This window comes from Corylus avellana, chromosome ca2 (assembly GCF_901000735.1).
Source record: "Corylus avellana chromosome ca2, CavTom2PMs-1.0".
In the NCBI taxonomy this organism is placed as follows: Eukaryota; Viridiplantae; Streptophyta; class Magnoliopsida; order Fagales; family Betulaceae; genus Corylus; species Corylus avellana.
The window spans coordinates 12,786,888-12,810,353 of record NC_081542.1 but is presented as its reverse complement, the minus strand read 5'-3'; the positions used below and the strand labels follow the sequence as shown (position 1 = coordinate 12,810,353).

At 37.0% G+C, this 23,466-nt stretch overlaps 3 protein-coding genes across 3 annotated transcripts; 2 read left to right on the top strand and 1 right to left on the bottom strand.

The window, feature by feature from the left end:
- Positions 1-4,119: 4,119 nt before the first annotated feature.
- Positions 4,120-6,366, top strand: LOC132169075 (cullin-1-like). Its single transcript, XM_059580162.1, has 8 exons — positions 4,120-4,155; positions 4,492-4,596; positions 4,839-5,024; positions 5,300-5,347; positions 5,425-5,628; positions 5,722-5,799; positions 6,053-6,145; positions 6,260-6,366. The coding sequence occupies exons 1-8, from the start codon at positions 4,120-4,122 to the stop codon at positions 6,308-6,310; spliced, it is 801 nt and encodes a 266-aa protein (XP_059436145.1). The 3' UTR covers positions 6,311-6,366.
- Positions 6,367-7,136: 770 nt separating this feature from the next.
- On the bottom strand, positions 7,137-8,578 carry LOC132171403 (probable aspartic proteinase GIP1). Its single transcript, XM_059582710.1, has one exon. The coding sequence runs from the start codon at positions 8,485-8,487 to the stop codon at positions 7,165-7,167; it is 1,323 nt and encodes a 440-aa protein (XP_059438693.1). The 5' UTR covers positions 8,488-8,578; the 3' UTR covers positions 7,137-7,164.
- An 8,042-nt stretch (positions 8,579-16,620) lies between these two features.
- Positions 16,621-18,184, top strand: LOC132171398 (probable aspartic proteinase GIP2). The gene has a single exon (XM_059582705.1). It carries the CDS (start codon positions 16,625-16,627, stop codon positions 17,942-17,944), a length of 1,320 nt encoding a protein of 439 aa, XP_059438688.1. The 5' UTR covers positions 16,621-16,624; the 3' UTR covers positions 17,945-18,184.
- Positions 18,185-23,466: the final 5,282 nt, after the last annotated feature.

Genomic DNA, 23,466 nt, shown 5'->3' with positions numbered 1-23,466 from the left:
AGGATAGTGTAAAAACTGACAAAGATGATTCACTGAGAAGGATATATCTGGTCTTGTGAGAGTGCAATATTGAAGTGCACCAACACTATGCCTATACAGAGACTGATTTTCCAATGGTTCACCATCAAATTTAGTCAATCTTTTGCCCGAAGTGCATGGAGCAGAGTAAGGTTTAGCTCCTATTATGTGAACTCGATGTAGAAGATCAATAATATATTTGGATTGATTAAGATACAAACTTGTAGAAGTACGATGTACATGTATGCTCAAGAAATATGACAAATTACCCAAATCCTTCAACATGAATTCAATTTGCAATTTTGAGATGAGATCATTGATGCTGGATAGATTATTTCCAGCTATGATGATATCATCTACATATATAAGCACAAAAATGGTAAGGGAATCTCTCTGAAGCAAAAATAATGAAGTATCCATCAATGATCCTGTGAAACCGAGTTCAAGTAGAGCTTGAGTAAGTCTATGGAACTAGGCTCTTGGTGCATGTTTTAAGCCGTACAAGGCTTTGTGAAGTTTGCAAACTGAATCAGGATATTGAGAATCAATAAATCCTCTTGGTTGTTCCATAAAAACTTCTTCATCAAGTTGTCCATGGAGAAAAGCATTTGATATATCAATTTGTTTCAAAGACCAATTATAATGAACAGCTAATGTTAGAATCAATCTCACAGTTGCAGGTTTTATCACAAGACTAAATGTTTCTGTGTAATCTATACCAGCTCTTTGTTCAAACCCTTTTGCCACTAGTCGTGCTTTATACCTTTCAATGGTTCCATCTGGTTTTTGTTTGAGTTTATACACCCATTTGTTTATGATGACATTTCTGTTGTGTAGTCTTGGACAAAGAGACAAAGTGTGATTTTCCTGCGAAGCTTGGAACTCACTTTCCATGGCAGCCAGCCAATGGGGATATGAGGCTGCTTGAGTAAAGGTGCTCGGCTCACTAAAGGTAGAGATAAATGTATGCATGGCTTTTAGGGGATGTTTGGTAGAGTAGTATAGCTTGAAATCAGTAAAAGTCTTGGGTTTTAGGCTGCCTGTTTTAGATCTACTAACAATATGAGGTGAGCTTGGTGAATCAATCAAGGTAGGTAGTGAAAAGATGGAAGGAATATGATCTTCTAAGATTGGAAGAGGTATGTCACAGGTAGGTGTTGGTGTTGATTCTGCAGTGGAATCAATGGTTGTAGGTGAAGTAGGTGTGGTTGTAGGTGAAGTAAGTGGAGAATTTAACTTTAGAAATCACTCCAGTTGGTGTAACAGAATCTGCTATCACAATTGGAGTGGATTCTACAGGTAAAGAGCTTGATGTTGGTATTACTACAATGGGAACAATTGGAAGGGATAATGGTTCAACAAAAATTGGTTCAATTATGATCAAATCAGGTGAAATATTGTTAACTTCAATGAACTGAGAGAGTAAGGAAACAATACCTTGGTTCAAAGGAGAGTTACTTGCTGAAGCCATGTGGGAGGGAGTACCTTGTGCAGGAAACAAATTCTCATAAAAAATCACATGCCATAAGATAAAGACTCGTTTGGTGGAGGTATCTAGGCAGTTATATCCCTTTTGATTTAAGCAATATCCGAGAAAGATGCATTGTCTACTTCTGAATTCAAGTTTGTGTCTATTATAAGGATGAAGAAGAGGGTAACAAGCACAACCAAATACCTTTAAGTTACCATAATCTGGTTCCTTATTGTGAAGTTTAAAATAAAGAGTAGACCATTTTATAGTTTGAGTAGGCAATCGATTATTCAAATAGACAGCAGTATGGCAAGCCTCAACCCAGAATTTAGAAGGTAAATGAGATTGAGCAAGAAGTGTAAAGCCAGTTTCTATGATATGTCTGTGTTTTCTCTTTGCTATCCCATTTTGTTGGGAAGTGTGAGGACATGTTATTCTATGAAATATACCATGAGAAGAAAGGAAGTTTTTGAATTGGTGAGATGTATATTCACCCCCACCATCAGTTTGGAGCTGTTTGATCTTTGTTGAGAGAAGATTTTCAAGTAAACTCTTAAACTTGACAAAACAATCAAATACTTCAGATTTTAATTTCAAAGGAAAAATCCATGTATATCTTGAGAAATCATCTACAAATATAACATAGAGTTTATAACCACTAATGGACACAACTGGAGAGGTCCAGAGATCACTATGAACTAATTCTAATGGAGAATTGGTAACATGAGTTGAATCCCGAAAAGGTAGTTGTTTGCTTTTGGCTAATTGACACGGCACACATAAAGAAAGACTAGACTCTAAATGACTGATAGGAAGATGTTGCTACTTGGGAAGACGCTTGAGAACTTGAGAATTGGGATGTCCAAGTCTGTTGTGCCAAGTGACTTCACCAGCTTTGACTCCAAGAAAGGTAGCATGATTGCTGTGTTTATTGACTCCAAGAAAGGCAGCAGGACTGTTGTGTTTATTGATGAGAAATTGTTTCAGCTGAATTGGGTATAGACCATCCTCACTTGGGCCCTGCAATATTATCTCCCCTGAGAGGTTGTCCTTTAGAAGAAAATAAGTATCTGTGAGTTTGAAGTGGCAATTATTATCATGACAGAAGCGATTTATTGAAAGGAGATTAGTTGAAACATCAGGACAATGTAAGATATGTTTTAAATGAACAATAGTGTTTTGGAGTTTGAAAGAAGAAGAACTCGTATGAGTAATGGGAAGAGAGCTACCATTGCCTATAACAACCAGTTCTTCCCCATTGTATGGCTGTTGGATTGTGAGATTTTCCAAATCAACAGTGATATGGTTATTAGCCCCACTGTCAGCTAACCAATCATCATCTTCACGGATAGCATTGGATTGAGCAATCATGGCTGCAAGCTCGCTTGGAGGGTGTCTTCCTTGGTAGGCATAGTCCATGCGATGATAGTAGTCAAGTGCTTGATGGCTTGTCTTACCACAAATCTGACAAGGAATCCGATTAGTGCTATTAGAAAAAGTAGAATTTGTTTTACCCGAGATTGAAGCACGATTTGTTTGCTGAGGAGAATAACACTGACTAGCACTATTTGTTTACTAAGGAGGATAGCGCTGACCACCAGGGGGCTTATGTGGTTGACTGCGTGCAGTGTCCTTGTTGAATTTGGGCCTGTGAGCATTTAGCTTTTGAGAATAAAGCACAAATGATGTGGTCTCATACTGTTTATTCTGCTGCAGTAAAAGACGTTCATGGTTGAGCAGGGCAGACTGAAACTGATCTAGAGGCATAGAATTGTTATTTGCAACAAGAGAGAAGGTAGTGATGAATGCATTAAACTGAGGATTCAGACCCCTAACAAGGTAAGAGATAAGGTCTTCCTCATCAACTTTCTTTCTAACAAGAGCTAGTTCATCAACAAGGGACTTGGCTTCTTGTAGATACTCAAAGCAAGTCTTAGTTCCTTGATGAAGAGTTTGTAATTGGTGCCATAGTTGACTGATGCGTGTCCTAGAAGGGCAGGCAAAACGGGTAGCCATTGCAGTCCACACCTCATGGGAGGTATTCAAACCGTAGACTGTTAGAACCACTTTCTCAGAGAGACAAGTGATAAGCCAGCTAAGAACATACTGGTCTTTTCTTTCCCATATAATAGCTTCAGGATTGATAACATCATCCTCTCCAGCAATTTTGGGAAGGAATTTAGGTGGGCATGGTTCTAAGCCATCAACAATGTTCATAAGACCATGTGTACGAAGGATGGGACGAATCTGAAGGCTCCAGTCCAGGTAATTACGTTCACCCAATTTGCTAGGTGTAAAGGTAGTAAGATTGGGTATGGAGATAGTGTTTGTGGAAGAAGCCATTAGGTTGGAGGTGTTAACCTACAAAGGCTCTAATACCAAGTAAATTAATATGAAGAGAAGAGAATTTGGCTAGAATACTTTTTGCAGCTTTCTCATTGACCTTAAATAGAAAAGAGTTACACTTGTATTTGATCGCATCAAGCTAACATGATAAACTTTGATGTGATAAGAAGATAATTACATTTAAATAAAGAATAAGAGATAATACAAAGGATTACAATCAATCAAAAGAGAAGTGATTCAAACATATCACTCTTACAAGAGATAAGTAAGAGTCCTAGTAGAAGATGGAAGAGATGGAAGTTTATGGCGGCAAGTCTCTGGTATTGTGATCGAGCGCCTTTTTATTATTATTCAATTAATTACTACATACAATCTTCTTTATTTGGTGTTTTAATTAGGGTTGGCAATTCGTGTCCGCGTGTCGAGTGGGGCCGTGTCAAGACATGTGTATAAGACTATATAGGTCAACTATAACCAGACCGATTTAATTAAACGGATCAAACTTTTCAACCATTCCTCTCTAATTTTATATTTGGTTCGTATCGGGGTATCAGGTCATGTCAAAAATTGCCTAGTAAAAAATTGTTAGCCCTAATTTTAACCATGATTTGAGGCATTTGTGTTTGTATAAGGGATTGTATTTCCTTAATTCCTAGTATAGAACAATCTACAAAATGTGTACCCAGAAGACCCCTCATGATTACTCACAACAGCTCTATGACAAGTACCTTGAGGCGTTTGAGGAATATATTACTTCGACGGTGAGAAATATTGGGTTAATTACTTCAATTCTTTCGTTTTTCTATAAGTATCATATTAATTGTAGGCTACTGTATTGCAACTCTGTCATGTACTCTCATCTTTGACTGTGATTGCTATGTTTTGTGGAAGGCTCATATCATGTTGGATTTTTATTTTTTTCAGCCTCATTGATTGTCTTTCAATGCTATACTTGGTTTGGTTTTTTAACCCTTTATCCTCCCTGGTTGACTTCATGTATCAGGTGTTGCCCTCTCTAAAAGAGAAGCATGATGAATTTATGCTGAGGGAGCTGGTGAGAAGATGGGCAAACCACAAGGTTATGGTTAGGTGGCTGTCACGCTTCTTTCCCAATCTGGATCGATATTTCATAGCAACAAGGGCACTTCCCACAGTTAATGAAGTTGGACTAGCCTGCTTCCACGATCTGGTTTGTTACAAGTCCCTTTAATGCAAATTTTTCTTTGCTCTAAATTTGTAAGTCAAGAGTGCTAAGTCCCACATTGTCTAGTTACTAAGCAAAATTGGGTTTTATAATGAATTATAGGGAAGCTCCAAATTGACTAGTCCTTTTGGAGTAATAGCACATATATGACTAGCGCTTTTCCTGGGGCCATTACAAAATTCATCTTCCTGTCTTCTGCTTCAAAGTTACTTGGGTCATGTGAGATTTTTTTTCTTCTTCTTTCTTTCTTTCAAATCCAGGTTTACCCGGAGGTTAAAGCTAATGCCAGAGATTCTGTAATTACTCTTGTAAGTTCATTGCTTCTTGTCCTGAAATTTTGTAAGGTTCTATATCTTGTAATCCAAAATGTTTGTGGACAAAACAGATTAATAAAGAACGTGAAGCAGAGCAGATCGACACAGAGCTGTTGAAGAATGTTATAGATATATTTGTTGAAATTGGAATGGGAGATAAGAAGCTTTATGAAGAAGATTTTGAAGCACAGATGCACCAAGACTCTGTAGCTTACTATTCTCGAAAAGCATCAAGCTGGTTTTCAAATTATTCCTGTCCAGAATACATGTTGAAGGCAAGTCTATGCACACAAAGATTGTTGATGGTGTAGTTTATGTTGATAAAAAATTTGTGATTCTAACATCTATTATGTCATTAAATTGTATAGGTTGAGGAGTGCTTGAAAAGTGAGAGGGACAGAGTTTCTCATTATCTGCTTACTAGCACCGAGCAGAAGTTGGTAGAGGTTAGTAAAGTGCATCACAAAATTCATCTTAGAACCTTTCTGCAAATTCCTCAAATATATATATATATATATATATATATATATATATATATATATATATATGGAAGTCTCTTTTTTGGGCTGTTAAAGTAACATGGAAAGAAAATCCTGCAGCAGAAAACATTTTCATTTCATCATTTGTAGTTGTACTATTTGGAAAACATTGTCTGCAGTTTCTGTCTACTCAACTTAGTCGTGAATGCTTGGTCTGTAGAAAGTGCAACATATGTTGGTGGTGGTTTATCAGCCACAGCAGCTCGAGAAGGATCAGTCTGGATGTTGTGATTTGCTGAGAGATGATTATAAGGTACTTTGCTCTAATTGTTGTGCTTTGGCAATATTCTTCTTCTTTGTTTTCTTTTCTTTGTATTTTACTATTTCATTAATGCCTTTTCTTATCATGCTTATCTTGCTATTAAAGTTGGAGGATGCTGCAGAATCCCACACAACTACCAACCGTCGAACAAGTTAAGCATGATCGAGTTTCTCATTGTTGAAGTTGGGGTTCTTAGGCTATGAGAAGTCTGCTGTTGAAGTTGGACTTCTTTTCCTATTAAGGTTGTAAGGTGATGTATCGCTGATATTAGAATTAACGAAAGTGTTCAAGTTTTATGCCTGATTATTCTGAGACGAGATTTATTATGACTCTAGATGGTGAAACTCTATAGAAACCACATTGTTGGCCAGTGAGACTCTGTTCAATATAGAATTTATCGTTATTTTTTGTTGTTCTGCTTTGCATCATACGTAAGAGGATTTTTCTACTGCGAAATAGGATCCTATTGTTTCCTGCTTACATTCATTTAGATGACCAAAAGAATGTCTCAGATTTTCATATGTTTGGATATTCATACTGATTCTTTGAGGGTTTCCCTTTTGTTGTTTGTTATTGCTTAAGTTACATACATTTTATGTATAAAACCATAGCCAATGTGCACCATCATTTGTTAGACTCCAAATGAACATCACGAGTCTACCATAAACTGATCACCCTAAAAAAGTCTATCCCTCCATCCAAGTAGCTTATATTCCATATGGGTCCAAAGCTTTTTTTGACATGCTCTCATAAAAAGGGAGAGAGATTCGAACTAGTAACCTCCGTTTCATTAAGCGTAGTTCGAGCTGATTAAGCTACCGCTTGGGGAGCCCCGACTAATAATGCTATCTCCCTTGTGAAATCATAGGCCTAAATATTCATCTAAAAACTCATATTCAAAGTTCACTAATAAAAAATATATATATATATTAGACATTTATTACATGAAACATTATAATTTATAAGAAATCGTCAGATAAAACACAGAGAGAAAAAAAAAAAAAAAAGGATTAATTGAGATTTTGATTGGAAGTAAAATTGAAGTTGGCACATGTGGTACCTTGGGCCAAAATTGACGAGCTAAATCCTAATCTCTTTGATTCAAGATCAAACTGAAGAAGATTATCCTCCATTTGATGCCCTCCAATCACGACAGACGTCGTAGCATTGGGCCCACCATCCACAAATCCCAAACACCACACGTCCACATCATCCCTCGAGATCCTGACCATCGAATTCGACCCGAAAATCCTCCAGAACACGTCATTGTTTTGCATCACGAGATCGACGGTCGGGACGGCCGGTCCCACGCGCGTACTAAAGACGTCGTTTGCTGGATAGCACACACCGAACGGCTCAACCGCGTTCGTTACGGTGAGGTTCAAAGCAGAGGCTTCGCTGACAAACAGCTGAGTAAATGCTTTGAATATGGACGTCTTCAATACAGTGTACGGATCAACGGTGCTGATCTTGGTCCCACCGAATCCGTTCTCATTGACGGTCAGGAGCGAGCCGTTGATCTGCACGGCCTTCCCGTTTACCTGTACTGAAGTCAAACCTATGAAATACTCATCAGACGGTTGTAGATAGTACGTTATCACGGTGCTCCCGACCGGGTTCAGAATCAGCGGCGTGTAAATAAGCGATTTCGAGAGGTCAATTTTGGAAGTTAAAGATTTAAAGTAGTAGGGCCCACTGGTGCCCAAAAAGACCACGCCCGGATCCGAGGGCGTACCAGACAAGCACAGCGCAAAGTAGCGGGGGGAAGAAAGGGCGGCACTAACCTGCGCAGGGAGCGAATAGTTGGAGCGGCCCATCGCGGCCAGGCCGGTGACCCCATTTGCGAGGCCTTGGAGGAGGAAGGTTCGCGAGCAGGAAAAGACGAAGTCGGGGACGAGACCGAGTCGGCCCTGAGTGGACCCGTCCGTGGTGGGCAACGCGAGCGAGTCGATGATCGCGTTGGCTATGGTGGCCTTGCGGGTAACGGGATTCTCAGGGAAGAGAGCGCAGGTGTCGTTACCGCACGCGGGGGCGGGCGCGTCGTAGCAGTTGGAGCAGGCGAGTGAGTGGAGCGAAGCGCAAAGAGAGGCATTGCAGGGGATGTGGAGGTAAGAGGAGGAAGTGTAGTTTTGGTAACAGTCGAGCCAGGAGAAGGAAGCGCCCAGGTGGAGGAGTAGTTTGGAGGGCTGGAGAGGGGTTTTGAGGTAAATTTGGAGGGTGTATAGGTGGGTAGAATTGTCTTTGTGAATAGGAGCTAGGAGGGCTGTTTGGAGAGAGAGAGGCAGAGAGGAAACAAGTGAGAGAAAGACGACAAGGACTGGGAGAGACAACATTGTTGGGTTTTTGGATTCAAAGAGAGAGTTTGGATTTCGAGTGGAAGTGTCGGTGAGGGTGAGAGTGAGAGTGCGTGTTTCAATGTGTGGATTTTACGGTATACATAATACAAAGTAATGTTTCCTTTTTTATTAGCCCCTATAAAATAAACTCAAATGTGATGTCCTCGACACTTTAGTCCCCTATAAAACTCACTTCAACCTAAACTTCAGCTCAAAATTCCTAGATTCGCCACTGGTTAGGGTAAAAATCAAACTGATCCCTCGGATTCAAAAAGTGTTGCAATTGATACTATATTTAAAAAACATTCAAAAAATAATAATAATAATAATAATAATGTAGAATTGGGGTGGCTGACCACCCTATTTTGTACATAGGGGGTGGCTCCATTTTAGCTAAGGGAGTGGTTGAATTATCCTCATAGCCTTTCATTTTTTCCAATAGCATTGGCCACTCCTGTTTAACTTGGAGGTGGCTTCGGCCACCCCAGATCAGCCAGTCTGGAGGTAGCCGAACCACCCCATGGTCAACCCGATATATATTTTTCATTTGGCTCTAGGGGTGGCCGAACCACCCCCAAGGGCCATGGGGGTGGTTTGGCCACCCCTAAACTGACCGGTTTGTGATGGCCGAAGCCAACCCAGGCTAAACTAGGGTGGCCAAATCACCCCCAACATGGTCGGCCATCCTCAAGTCTCCATAAAATTTATTTTTATTTTTATTTTTTTAAAGTTTTTTAATTGGATTTACCATTTTTTTATATCATTTTTTGTAGCATATGTAGCACCAAAAACATAGGTACCAAGCCACGTCATCTGGTCTGTTGATTTGGCTTCAATATGTGACATTAGGGACATGTGTCATCATTTTACAAGTACTAACGTGGAGATCCGTTAAATATTTGTAAGGAAGTACCAAGTGATTTTTTTCAATAATTACAGTTACTTGTTGTGACACTTTTGAAACTAATGGTCTGTTTGATTTTAGCCCTAAAATTGCATTTAACCTAAAAAACCGAAAAAAAAAATAATAATAAAAAAAAAAAAAAAAAAAAAACTGATTGACTTCAGTATGCTAACAAATTCTCACACTGAATTCGCTATGTTGTTAGCGTACTACATAGTTGCTGGATTTATGGTATTATACAGGTAGATTAAATCCAACAACTACATAGATATATATACTTATATATACAACCACGTAGACGTAGGAGATATATATATATATAATCAACTAAATACTATTAATAAATTCATTTAATATATACAAAAATGCTTTATAACTCTATTAAAGAGGGAGTGCAGTGGGATGTTACAAATGGTATCAGAGCCATTGCTCAGCTTGAAATGAGGGAGTGTGCACAAGCTCATGAAGGTCGTTAGCGGGCACTCGCTGAGACGCCAAGAATTGGCTAATCCTATAAGGGTCACCAGCAGGGACGCTGGGTTCTAAGAGGAGGTGATTGTGGCGTCCCACATCACCTGGGTATGGAGATGGGGATATACTTCAATGTATACTTATACCCTTAATAACAACAATGCGTTTTAAAGTCGTGATGGTCATGATCCCATCAGAACTCCGCAGTTAAGCGTGTTTCTGCGAGAGTAATACCAAAATAGTTGACCTTTTGGGAAGTCTGGTTTGGAGGAGCCAAAAGCGGACAATATTGTGTGTCATTGGAGTGGGGTGTTATAGCTGCAGTTGACGGAGCCCACCAAAGGGTTAACAGCTTCTCAGTAGAAGCTGTAGTTGTCGTAGCGCAGGAAGCAGCCGTCGAGCGTAGCGAAGGCGGCAGTCGGTGTGGGAAAGGTCTTGGAAGCACTGAGCGAGCCCGTACATGGGCGGCATGGAGTTGACAAAGTGGGTAGACCCACAGTGGGTCTGCTGGCTGAGACCCAGCGTGGGTTTGGCCTGACCTGCGTGGTCTTTTTTCTTTCTTTTTTTTGCTTTTTTTTTTTATAAAAAAAAAAAAAAAAACAAAAACGAAAATCAACGGTATTTTAGTCTTTTTAGGGTTTGCCGTTAAAAGTTAACGGCTGAATCTGATGGAGGAGTTCAAATTAAGAGTAATTGAAAGTTCAGGGGATTAAATTGAAAGATTTTAAAGTTTAAGAAGTTTGTCAAATCGGGTACAAGTTCATGAGTTTTCAGTGAAATTACTTCGAATTTTTATTAAGGATATTTGTATTGGAATTTTTAGGAAATTACACATTTACCTTAAAAAAAATTATGACAAAAACAAAAGGAAAAAGAAAATGAGTGCTTGCCTTGGAGGTGGTGGTAGTATTTGGGATGACCGAACCACCTCCAAGGCCATGAGGTGGTTTGACCACCCATTTTAAGGTGGTTCAACCTCTCTCTCTAATCAGCTTTGTGGTTGTCGAACCACCCTAAGACAAGTACCCATTTTTCTTTTTCTTTTTTTTTTTTAAATTTTTTTTAAGATAAATATGTAATTTCATAAAGACCTCGACCAAAAAAAATTATCAAAAATGATTTGTTACTCTTTATAGCCTATGAAGCTATTTGTCAAAGATCTAATCCAATGAAATTTAACAATTTTTTTTAGAACGAGTATCTCCAGGATTTTGTTTCCACTAAGCTTGAACATGAGTAATTCTCATATTGACAGGGGCCAAATAATTATCGAATGACGTTAGATCTTAAGAGTAATTAATTTATAGTACAAGTGAAAATGTGAATTCATTTACGTTATGTATTTGAACATTTACTATGGGCTCTCTACATTATAACTTTTATCTAAAAATTTAACAAAACTCTTAAAAAGACTTATTTAACAAACTCCCAACATTATTTTAAATTTAACTTTTGTAAGATTCATTCCCTACATTCCAAGAGCCAAAAAGTAAAAGTTATATAATTTGTTTTTTTTTACTGTCCTCCCTTCTATTGGTTTAAAACTAATAAAATATTATATTTAACTAAAGTAGATAAAGATATAGATAATTTGATATTTGATTCATTTCTCAACTTTAAAAGCTTCATCCACATATAATAATGTTACTATTGCTTATTGGCTATTACATAATTACATGTTTCTTTGACATGTCATATAATTAAGAGGAATACTACAGTTCTTTCTGGTAATATCCACGTTGGATCAAGAGAATGCCAAGAAGAACCATAGCATTTCTCTATAATTAAATTCATTTGCCTTGATAGTATTTGAATTTTTGCTATAATGATAAACACGAGGGACATTATTGCAAGAATGTTATAAAACATTTTTTTAGGTCGTCGCTATATACAGCCGCTTGGTAATGGCAAGAGACATCTGACCTCATGAATTTTGTTTTCTAAATGATGTGGAATCCTTTTAAGCAATGTAACTTCGTGTACTCATCCTTGTCGAACAAACCTTAAATTCTTGTAAAGCGCCCCTTCCAGACAAATTTGTAAGACTTTAAGATTTTATGTTCAATACAAGTAAAGATCTTGTCATTGAGACTTTCCCTGCATTTTGTCTCTCCACCATTTCGTCTAATAATAAGTATACAATTCTAGCTTTACAAACGATGGTTGGGTCAAAAACCAGCTATTTGATGATTTAAAAGAGATAATAATAAGTATACAAATTCTAGCTTTAGAAACGATGGATTGGGTCAAAAACCAGCTATTTGATTATTTAAAATGATAATAATAAGTATTCAATTATAACTTTAGAAATAGATTAAAATTGAGGGAAACTACACTTTTTTTTTTTTTGGAGAAGGGAAAACTACACTTATTTCTAATGAGGTAGAACCTCAATTGTAATGTTTTCCTTAATTTAAAAAAGTTGTAACGCACTCCCTAAACTATTTTCCCTTTTCACTTAATCCCACACATAAAATTTTCTATTAACTTGAACCAAAAATACGTAAAATGTCAATTATAACCCCAGTGAGACGAGTGAAAATACCAAAATGCCCAGTTAAGATGTTATTACCGTGCACAACAATGATGAACAATATATAATTGAAAAGAGAGAGATTAAGAGAGAGTTGAGACATAGATTTAACGTGGTTCGGCAATGTGCCTACGTCCACAAAGAGTGCGGCTGTATTTTGTTATTAATGATTCAGGGTTACATTATAACATATATATAAAAAAATCCTAAACCTTAATTGTACAGACATATTTTGAAAATCCCCAAAATACTCCCGCTCCGTGAACATCGTTATCTGCTTCCGTCTACTTGGCCTTCCACTGGTGTTCTAATGTGAACCACTAGTTCTAACATAAGATTAGTAAAAATACCAAAATATTCTTTGTTGGGACACTTTTTTTTATGACATGTCCGCATAAAATGAGGAATATTTAAATTAGTGACCTCCACTTTATGAGGTGTAGTTCCTAGCCGATTGAGCTACCTATTGTTGTGACACTTTTTGATTGTTGTTGAAGTGTAAAAATCGAGTGAACTACCCCTTTCGAGTTTGGATTCGTTCAGGGCATTTTCCATGAATAAATGAGAAATGTTACTTAGCATTTTCAAGTACCATTCTCTTTATTTCTTTGTTTGTTTTCTTATTATATTTTTTTAAGAAATAAGTAAGTGTTAATTTGCAACATAGACAAAAATATTAAGAAAATGCTACTTAAAATGTTGAGTAAGATTTCTCTTGAATAAATATATAATAAATGAATGTGAGATTGTGGGTGTTGCTTCTAGATAATGTTGGGAGACGTCGTGTGGTTATGAGATTGAGAAGCCAGCCAAAGGCTAACGTCAAATACAGCTGCTTTATGCCACCCAACTCAATCCATCCAGAATACATGCTTCTCTTTGACTTTGACCATAATATTATGTATCTTCTTCATTTCTTTTACTTACTGAAAACACATAAAAAGGGTGTATATTGTAATTCGATGTCGTGATGTGTTTGGCTTGTCTTTAATAATAATAATTAAAAAAAAAAAAAAAAGTTGTTGAATTTTTTAAGAGAAATTTCACTCCGTTTCATGAACTTTCATCAATTTTGTAATTACTTTCTCAAAATTTAAAAACTCTCAATTTAACATATCGAACTTCTAATTTTTGCAATATTACTATTAGTTAAGTTTTTCCATTAATTTCTATCAAAAATTTCAAAATATCAAATTTTTTTTATTTTATAAAAAAATTGCAAAGATTCAGGCGCAAGTATTTTTACAGATGTCTGTTTGGGATTGCGTTTGAGGTGCTTAAAAGTACTTTTAACACTAAAAAAGTTCGTTTGAATAAAAAAATATTAAAATACTCGTTTGGTAAAAAATAAAAGCGCTTTTAAGAGTCCAAAAAGCCTAAAAATTGTAAAACGCATTTTTGGCAAAAGCTTAAAAATGAATCTTTTTCCCAAAAACTCTTTTTGACTTAAAAGCTCTATTTATCAAACGCAATCTCAAACATGTTCTAAATCTTAATCAACACTTGAATCTTTGCAACTTTTTTTCCTTTTTTTTTTTTTTAAAGAAGAGTATTTTAGTAATTTTGAAGCCCCTCTTCATTGGGATTTAATGAAAAAACTTAACAGGTATGTAACATTATAAAAAATTGAAAATTCGATACACTAAATTGAGAATTTTTGAACACTAATAAAGTAAGCGGAAAAATGATGAAAATTAAAGAGGATTAAGTTATTTTTTTTATTTTTTTCATTTTTTGTGCAAAAAGAAAGGATAAATATTACAAGATTGAAGGAAAATTTTAGTTAATTATTTCAATAACGTAAATTTTTTTTCTTCTTATTTTCCCGTCTTTTATCATAAGGCATTTGTAAAAATACTGATAATGTTAACAAAAACCTAGAATATCAGACATTGCATGATTATTATATAAACAGATTTGTAAGCCCCGCCAAAAATGTCAAACTCAAGATTCGTAGCCCTGCTGGAAACACTATATCATATTAATTATGTAATTCGCTGTATCTGACCACGCATTCTGTCGGTTCAAACATGTTATTACGGATAAGATGGAAAAAAAATATTCATAATTAGCGATGTCGGCGAGTTTCTCTTAGATGGAGGAAGATAAACTAGCCAACTATTCAAAAAACTCCAAATTCTTTATTATTATTATTATTATTATTATTTTTGAATTGGATGACAAAATTTTAGATTTTTAATATCATGTTAAGTCAACACTTTTTTTTGAAGGAAAATCATTCTTATCTCATTAATAGAGGAATTAAGAGCATTAAAACTCTTACAATCACAGAACATAACGTTCTGAAAGATCCTAGCCGAAGTTAAAAGATTAAAGTCGTAACTAAAAGATTACACATCAAATACGCCAAACATCCGCTAACCTATAACTAATCTTCAGTTGAAATAACAGATCTGCGCTAGGTAGACACAAACTAATGCATAAGTAGCTCTTATTCCTCGACCCTGGGATCAAAAGGACCACATGCCGACACACATCCTCTTGAACTCGAAAGCCAGGATATCATTCACATCCACAACTCCAGGGATCTGGACTAAAATAACAAGTGAGGAGATCAAGAAAGAGGACATGGTCTTATTACAAATAGCAAGAAAAACAAGAAAAATACATGAAAAATCAAAGCAATACAACTAAAAATTTAAAAATAGGAGCACACTAGGCAGATGACAGTAGTCGGAAGAAAAGCAGATCGCGTGCTTGCCGGAAACCAATGCGTAGATGGCGTTGGAAGCACATCGCAGTGGGGACGCGTGAAAAGACCCAGCAGAAGAGAGTAAACGGCAAAGCTGGAGCGGAGGAAATCGGCGGCGCACTCAAAGAAATTGGGGGGAAGTTTGAGTGAATCCCCCATGAGCGGCACCCACAAAGTGTGCCCAAACAAACACCTAGCAAGAAAAAATAAACAAACAAACAAAGAACAAAAACAGGGAAAAGAAAACGAAATCCAAAAACAAACACAAAAAAGAAAAGAAACACAGATCGGGGAAGAGAGGGGGGGAAGGAGGGGAAAAAGAAAGAGAGGGAGAAAGAGAGGAGGGGGGGGGGGCTCAGCTGTCATGTTAAATCACCACTTATCCTAAAACTTAAGTCAATACAAATAAATAAATTTAATAATTTAATCAATCTCAAGTGTGAAGTTGGATCTCCTTCCAATCCAAGGCATGCTATGACAGTAGATATGGTCAAATTGTTGACGACATTCTTATGGTTTTAAATTCTATTTCCTATGAGCAGATTCGACATGTTAATTGGTAATGAAATACCGCTGCCATGGCCTAGCTAAGACAACATTGAAGCAAGACATTGATACAACCGGGGTGGGGGAAATTCCACCTTATATTATTAGTGGCATTGTTTTGGCAGAACTTTTTGCTTGTGTCATTGATTTTATGAATACAAGAGAAATGAATTTCTTCCTCTTCTTTTTTTAAAAAAAAAGTAAGGGTGAAGTTGGCTTTTTTCTATTTAAAGATATTTGTAAGGGGCCATAAGATTTATAATCTCATTCTTATCCACAATTAGGAAAATAATAATAATAATAATAATAAATCAGAGTATTATAGTTTTTATTTTAAGTTTTATAAATTGATAATATAAAAATTAATAAAATAATTAGATAAAGGGTTAAATACTAAATACTCTTGGAGTTTGATAACTTTATTTTTTCTTTTTTGGAATTTGGTTTTTATCACAAAAGGTCCCTATGATTTTGATAAATGACCAAGTTAGTCTCTCCGTCAATTGACCGTTAATTAACCTAACCAAATTTCACGTGGACCAATTAGATATTGACACGTGACACCTACTTAATTTTAACCCTTAAATAAAAATCATAACTTATCAATTTAATTAGCTTCGCATCAATTATTTTAAAAAATAAATTATAATATCCAAATTCCCAAATATTTTCCAATCAATCACGTTATGTGACTTAACAATATACTTTGTAACTTCAAAAAAAAATATATATATATATATATATATATATATATATATATATATACTTTGTAAAAGCGACGGTCTGATCTTGTCCTTTTTCTCATTATATTATCTTAGAGTTGAAAGTCAACGTTAGAAAGGCGCTATTCTGGATTGAGCTTCGGCAGCCTCATTTGACGTTAGCATTGCGCGTTGGCTACTCATCCAAGCGCCACAACTATAAATACACTTCGCCTCCTCCCCATTTCTAACACCTCACCTCAAACATGGCCGCCTCTAATCAACACATCCTCTTCTCCACCCTCCTCCTCCTCTTCCTCATTGCTCCAGCTTCTTTCGCTCAACAATCTTTCCGCCCAAAAGCGCTGGTTGCTCCAGTCTCAAAAGACGCCGCCACCCTCCAATACGTCACCCGCATTAACCAGAGAACCCCACTTGTTCCACTAAGCCTAGTGCTTGATCTCGGCGGCCAATTTTTGTGGGTGGATTGCGAGAAGAATTATTCCTCCTCAACATACCGCCCTGCCCGGTGCAACTCCGCCCAATGCTCTCTAGCCAGAGCCGGCGGCTGTGGGGATTGCTTTTCAGCCCCTAGGCCAGGCTGCAACAACAACACATGCGGCGTCACACCCGACAACACCGTCACTCGCACCGCCACCGGCGGTGAAGTAGCCGAAGATGTCGTGTCAGTCGATTCGACAAACGGGTCGAACCCAGGCCGGGTAGTTACCGTGACCCGGTTCCTTTTCTCGTGCGCACCAACTTTCCTCTTGGAGGGTCTAGCCAGTGGGGTTTCCGGTATGGCTGGGCTTGGCCGGACGAGAATTGCATTTCCTTCGCAATTAGCTTCCGCCTTTAGCTTCCACCGGAAATTCGCAATTTGCTTATCATCCTCGACCACCTCAAACGGTGTCGTGTTCTTCGGGGATGGTCCTTACGTGCTACTCCCTAACATTGACGCCTCTCAGTCCCTCACCTACACGCCGCTGTTCATCAACCCTGTAAGCACCGCCTCCGCCTACTCGCAAGGTGAGCCGTCGGCGGAGTATTTCATCGGCGTAAAATCCATCAAAGTAAACGACAACGTTTTAACAATAAATAAGACACTGCTTTCCATCGACGGCGAAGGTTTTGGCGGGACTAAGATCAGCACCGTCAACCCCTACACAGTCTTGGAGACGTCTATCTACACTGCATTGACCGAAGCTTTCGTCACCGAGGCTGCCGCCAGGAACATCACGAGGGCGGCTTCCGTGGCGCCATTCGGCGTCTGCTTCAGCTCCGAGAACGTGCTCAGCACGCGCCTTGGCGCGTCTGTGCCGACCATCTACCTTGTTCTGCAGAATGAGAGCGTTTACTGGAGCATCTTCGGTGCCAACTCGATGGTGCAGGTTAGCGAGGATGTGCTTTGCCTTGGAGTTGTTAATGGAGGCGAAAAGCCAAGGACTTCGATTGTTCTTGGAGGTTACCAGCTGGAGAATAATCTTTTGCAGTTTGATTTGGCAACGGCGAGGCTTGGATTCAGCTCTCTTCTGTTCGGCAGGCGAACTACATGCGCAAACTTCAACTTCACCTCCAACGCCTAGGCCTAGATGGAATTATTTTCTGTAATTCTATGAATAATTATGGGCAATGATCTACTAAAGGTCACCCAAAAGTATTTGTTTCATAATAAAATGTGGTACTGTTTGTAACTCAATAAATGAGATCAACATATTTTTAAGAAAATATATAAGCTCAACAAGTTGTTTGTAGAAATTCCTCAATGACCTTTCTACAGAAGGATTGTATGATCCATTATTCTAGTGCCTTTTTTAAAATAGAAGTGTTACACTTTCATCTTTTGTTACATATTTAATGGTGAATTTATCAATCTCTTATATAGAGATAAGAAAAAAATAAAAACCAAACATTTATCGTTTAAAAATTAAGAAATAATAAGGATGCTATGAGCTAGCAATTATTTGAATAATAGATAACAACCCCAAAGTAACATAACAAGCAAATATTATAATAACCAAGCCTTAGCATGTGATACTCTTTCAACTGTCAACCGTCAAGAATTATTTATTTATTTTTTTAATTGTCAAGATTTAATTTTACTTTTTCTTTTTTTTCTTTTTTTATAAACAAAAATGTAAAATTTAATTTAGACCGTTGAAACTACAATTGACCACAGGCCCTTGTAATTAATGGAGAAATGCTAAGTGTTCTTTTAGTGTTCTCGTGGTGTCCTACCAACTGTGATGTGACTTTTAAAATTCCTATTAATTAACATTTCGGCTTCTTTTGAGCCTTTTTGTCTTGTTTTGTTTTTAACTATAAACTTAATTTATATGTCATTTTTAAAAGCTTTTTATTAGCTTTTCTCAAATGGGCTTTATCCAATTTTTGAACTAAATAAAGGAACGTATACATATAAGTCAAATTCTTATAATAGGTCCATGTACATATAAGCTTATACAGTTGGAATGCGAAGTGCCACGTAACATAACATAACATGGGATTCATGGGGACACCATTCAGAACACAGTCGGGATTCATGGGGACCCGGCTAAGCCACCGTTGGGATTTCATTGGGACCCAATCGAGACCTTGCCGGCACCTAGTCGAAACACGATTGTGACTCCCTGGGACCTGGCCAACTCACCGTCGAAACTTCACTGGGACCTAGTCGAGATTCGCTAGGACCCAACCAAACCACCATCAGGATTTCACCAAGACCCGATAAGGACCCCGTTTGTACTTGGTTACAACTCACAGGACCCAACCAGGTCACAGCCGGGACCCCGTCGGGACGTTATCATAATTACCAGGCCACCATTGGGACTTTTTGGACCTGGTCAAGATTCGCAGGACCCAACCAAGTCACCGCTGGGACCCAGTCAGGACATTATCATAATTTAAAGTTTAATACATTTATAGTTTAATACATATATATATTGTGTGCCCGTGTGTGTGTGTGTGCCCGTGTCCCCGTTTTGACCCCTGGTTAGGACCCAACTAGGTCACTGCTGGGACCCAGTCTGAACATTATCATAATTTAAAGTTTAATATATCCCGTTTGGACCTGGTCAGGACTTGTAAGACTCAACCAGGTCACCGCTAGGATCCAGTCGAGACATTATCATAATTTAAAGTTTAATATATATATATATGTGTGTGTGTGTGTGTGTGTGTGTGTGTGTGTGTGTTATTTCCATACATGACAAACATCAAAAAATGTTTTCAAGGAAATCATTTTTTATAAAAAGGTTTTTCACTTAGGGGGGGGTATTTATAGCGGAGTGTGGGTGTTTATGCCAGACAAGGTGGAGAATGGGTTAAAATTTAATTTCAAACTGTCATCGAATGTTCGGTACTAAGGTGCGATCGTTCGATGTACTATTACACAATGGTTCTAGGGTTGCAGGACAAACGTTTGGTTAATAACTAATGGTTTCAATTTGGTCAACAAACATTCAGGATGGTCCTTTTTCAAACGTTTGCACTAAGGTCATGATTGAACATTCGGTGGTCCCCTGTCGAACGTTCGGTTAGAAAGCTGAAGTTAGGTTTTTATGGCTATTTCTCTAGTAAGAGTTCTTATCAAGAGGATTAGAACTTCTTTAACAGATTAATGGGATGTTTTATAAATTCAAGTAAACAATTATTTTTAATCAATCTTTTTTGATATTTTGGGGCATCACAAAACTATATTTTGTGAAAATATGTGCTGATTAAGCAAGATAATAAAAATAAGGGTTAAATACCTAATACTCCCCTAGGGTTTAGGAACTTTATTTTTACCTCCCTAGGGTTTCATTTTTATCACAGGACCCCCCTAGGGTTTTGATAAAGGACCAACTTGATCCATCTGTTAGTTGACTGTTAAGACTGACACGTGGACCAATTAGATGTTGACAAGTAGCACCTATTTAATTTTTTTTAAAATTAAAAAAAAAATGTATTTAAAAAAAAAAAAAAAAATCGGCCACCCACTTGGCCTTTTGGGGGTGGCTCGGCCACCCCCTTTGGCCATGGGGGTGGCCAGGCCACCCCCAGTGGGTATTGGGGGTGGTTTCGGCCACCCCCTTAGGCACCAGGGGGTGGCTCCAAATGGCCAAGAGCCACCCCCAATTTTTTTCCTTTTTTTTTTTATAAAAAAAATACATTTTTTTTTAATTTTAAAAAATTAAATATGTGCCACGTGTCAACATCTGATTGATCCACGTGTCAGTCTTAACGGTCAACTAACGGATGGACTAAATTGGTCCTTTATCAAAACCCCAGGGGGGTCCTGTGATAAAAATGAAATCTCAGGGGGGTAAAAGTAAAGTTCCTAAACCCAGGAGGGGTATTAGGTATTTAACCCTAAAAATAATGAGATTTATAAAAGCATGGATGTAAAAGATAGAAAAAATGAAATTACATCGTATAACATGGTATACCGGTTATAAAGGATAACGGTCATGGGCATACAAATTATACTGGTTAGCCTTGTGGTCAAAGAAGTTTATGGTTTATATAGGCCTTGAATCTAATCGTTGTTTATGACCGTTACAACCATGTTTGAATGGTGGTTTATACAGGACGTACATCATTAGTAGTATGGGCCACCCGAAGTTGGACTCGGTCGGGCTGTTAGTGTATGGTCAATAGTGTACAATAGCCAGGATACTGGTATTTATTATAGGTCTCTCGAGACAGTGTCAACTCTGCTGAAAAATGGTTAATATCTCACGTAGACTATATAGGGCCAGCCCAACCGCTGGGCGAGTTAGGCTAGCGCCTAGAGCCCTAGATTTCTAAGGCCAAAATTTTTTTTTTTAATAAGGCCAAAAAGAAATTTGCATAAAGGCTCTCAACATGCTTTCTTGAGGCCCTCAATATGCTTTAAGAAAATATTATTATTTGTTTATAATATCAAGGCCACAACATGCTTTAAAAAAACAACATTATTATTTTTTATAATATGGAGGCCTTTTGGACAATGCCCACGAGGCCCTCAATAGTCAACATGTTTTTTTTAAAAAAAAATATATATATTACTTGTTTATAATATCAAGACCCTTTATAAAATAAGAACGAAAAAAAAAAAAAAAAAAAAAAAAAAAAAATCTAAGAATCCCAGAAGACTTGTCTGTTGTGGTTATTTTGTAGAAATTGAGCCTCTCACAAAAGGTTAAAATGTTCAACTTTTCATATTTCAAAAATGTTAAAATAGTTATTTTGCAATCTACGAAAATGCTAAAAGATAAAAATAAGCCTACTTAATTTAAGTATAAAAGGGCAAAATGGTAATTTTAATCTCAAACAAAAAATCACTAAGCGCGGAATCGGTGTTTATTAGATAAAGATCTCCTGCCATATTAAAATAAATATTATTTAATTAATATTTAAATATTAAAAAAAAAGGCTCAATTTTAAAGTTTTGCCTAAGGCTCCCAAATACATTGGGCCGACCCTGAGACTATATAAAGTTAAACTATGACGTAATTCTCATATTACAGCATGTACTATATCTATATTGCATTTATGATTATATGATGAACTGTGACCCACGTTGTTGCAATTGAGTTCACCATATTTTAAATTAAAATTATTATTATTATTATTAGTTTTTAGGGTTAAATACTAAATTAATCTCTGTGGTTTCACAACTTTATTTTTTTCCCTCCTGTGGTTTCATTTTTATCGTAGGAGGTCCCTATGTTTTGATAATAGAGCAAGTTAGTCACCCGTCAGTTGACCTTTAGTTGACTTAACGGAATTCTACGTGGACCAATCAAATGTTGATACGTGGCACCTACTTAATTTTTAAAAATTTTTTTTTTTAAAATGTATTTTCTAAAAAAATAGAAGAAAAAAAAAAGATAAAAGATTGGGGGTGGCTGAGCCACCTCCTGGGCACCAAGGGGGTGGCCGAGCCACCCCCGGATTCACCTGTGGGTGGTTTCTACCACCCCTTAGCCAAAGTGGGGGTGGCTTTCAGTCTGGGTATGGGGTGGTTTCCGCCAAATCTGCCACCCCTACTTGCAAGGGTGGTTTCACTTGGGTCCATGCCAAAGTACCCCAATGCTAAGGGTGTGCCACCAATCTTTTGTTTGTTTTGTTTTTTTTAATTTTAAAAAAAAAAATTAAGTAGGTGTCACATGTCAACATTTGATTGGTCCACGTGGAATTTCGTTAAATCAACTGATGGAGGACTAACTTAATATATTGTCAAAACTGCAGGGACCTCCTGTGATAAAAATGAAATCATAGGAGGGAAAAAATAAAGTTGTGAAACCACAGAGAGTAATTTAGTATTTAACCATTTTTTTTAATGTTTACACTTTACTCGCTGAAGTAATTTATGTTTACACTTACCTTGAGCGCATTTTGGAACTTTTGGTGGTTTTATTGCAAAAGATTGATGGCGTCGTGTATTGCAATTATTGTCAAATAAGTATAAGAGGGGAGTGAGAGATTCGAACTAGTGACCTCCGCTTTATTAGGCGTGATCCTAGTTTATTGAACTACCTCTTAAAGATATATTGGACATCAAATGCAACACATAATGTTGTGTCGACCAATTTGATAGTACTATATATATATATATATATATATATATATATATATGGGATTTCCCAATTTGCCCTTAATTTCTTGTTCTTGTAGTAAGGGACTAGCCAACCTACTCTCAATTGATTACGGTCATTTACTATTAGCGGTTATTAGCATTATTAGTGGTGGTGATCCACGTGATTGGACAAGTATTAAGTCAAGAGTTCGACTTTGCCAATAAGAATTCAAAAACCATTCAATACAATTATTCTTTTCAACATGTTATCTTAAAAATTCAAATTAAAAAATGTTTTGTCTTTACATGATTGACGAGTACTATAAGAACTCACCAAATATGTTGATATATGAGGTAGGCTAATACTCATCAATTAGTAGTTCAATCGGCTGGTGACCACGTCGAATTCATGAAGTAGTAATCAATAGTTTAAATTCTATTATCCCTCTTTTATGAACATATTAAAATAAAAAATAAAAAATTATCAAGAAATAAAATAGCCTATCTGCTAACAACATTTTTTTTTTTTTTTGTAAATTAGCCTCATGTCAAAAATATTAATTA

Excerpts from the sequence above, each read along its gene's own strand:
- LOC132169075 (XM_059580162.1), top strand. The coding sequence starts at position 4,120 with ATGGAAGAGATGGAAGTTTATGGCGGCAAGTCTCTG. Across the intron at positions 4,156-4,491 it reads TTTATGGCGGCAAGTCTCTG|TATAGAACAATCTACAAAAT; the intron begins GTATTGTGATCG and ends CTTAATTCCTAG. Across the intron at positions 5,348-5,424 it reads GAGATTCTGTAATTACTCTT|ATTAATAAAGAACGTGAAGC; the intron begins GTAAGTTCATTG and ends TGGACAAAACAG.
- LOC132171403 (XM_059582710.1), bottom strand. The coding sequence starts at position 8,487 with ATGTTGTCTCTCCCAGTCCTTGTCGTCTTTCTCTCACTTGTTTCCTCT.
- LOC132171398 (XM_059582705.1), top strand. The coding sequence starts at position 16,625 with ATGGCCGCCTCTAATCAACACATCCTCTTCTCCACCCTCCTCCTCCTC.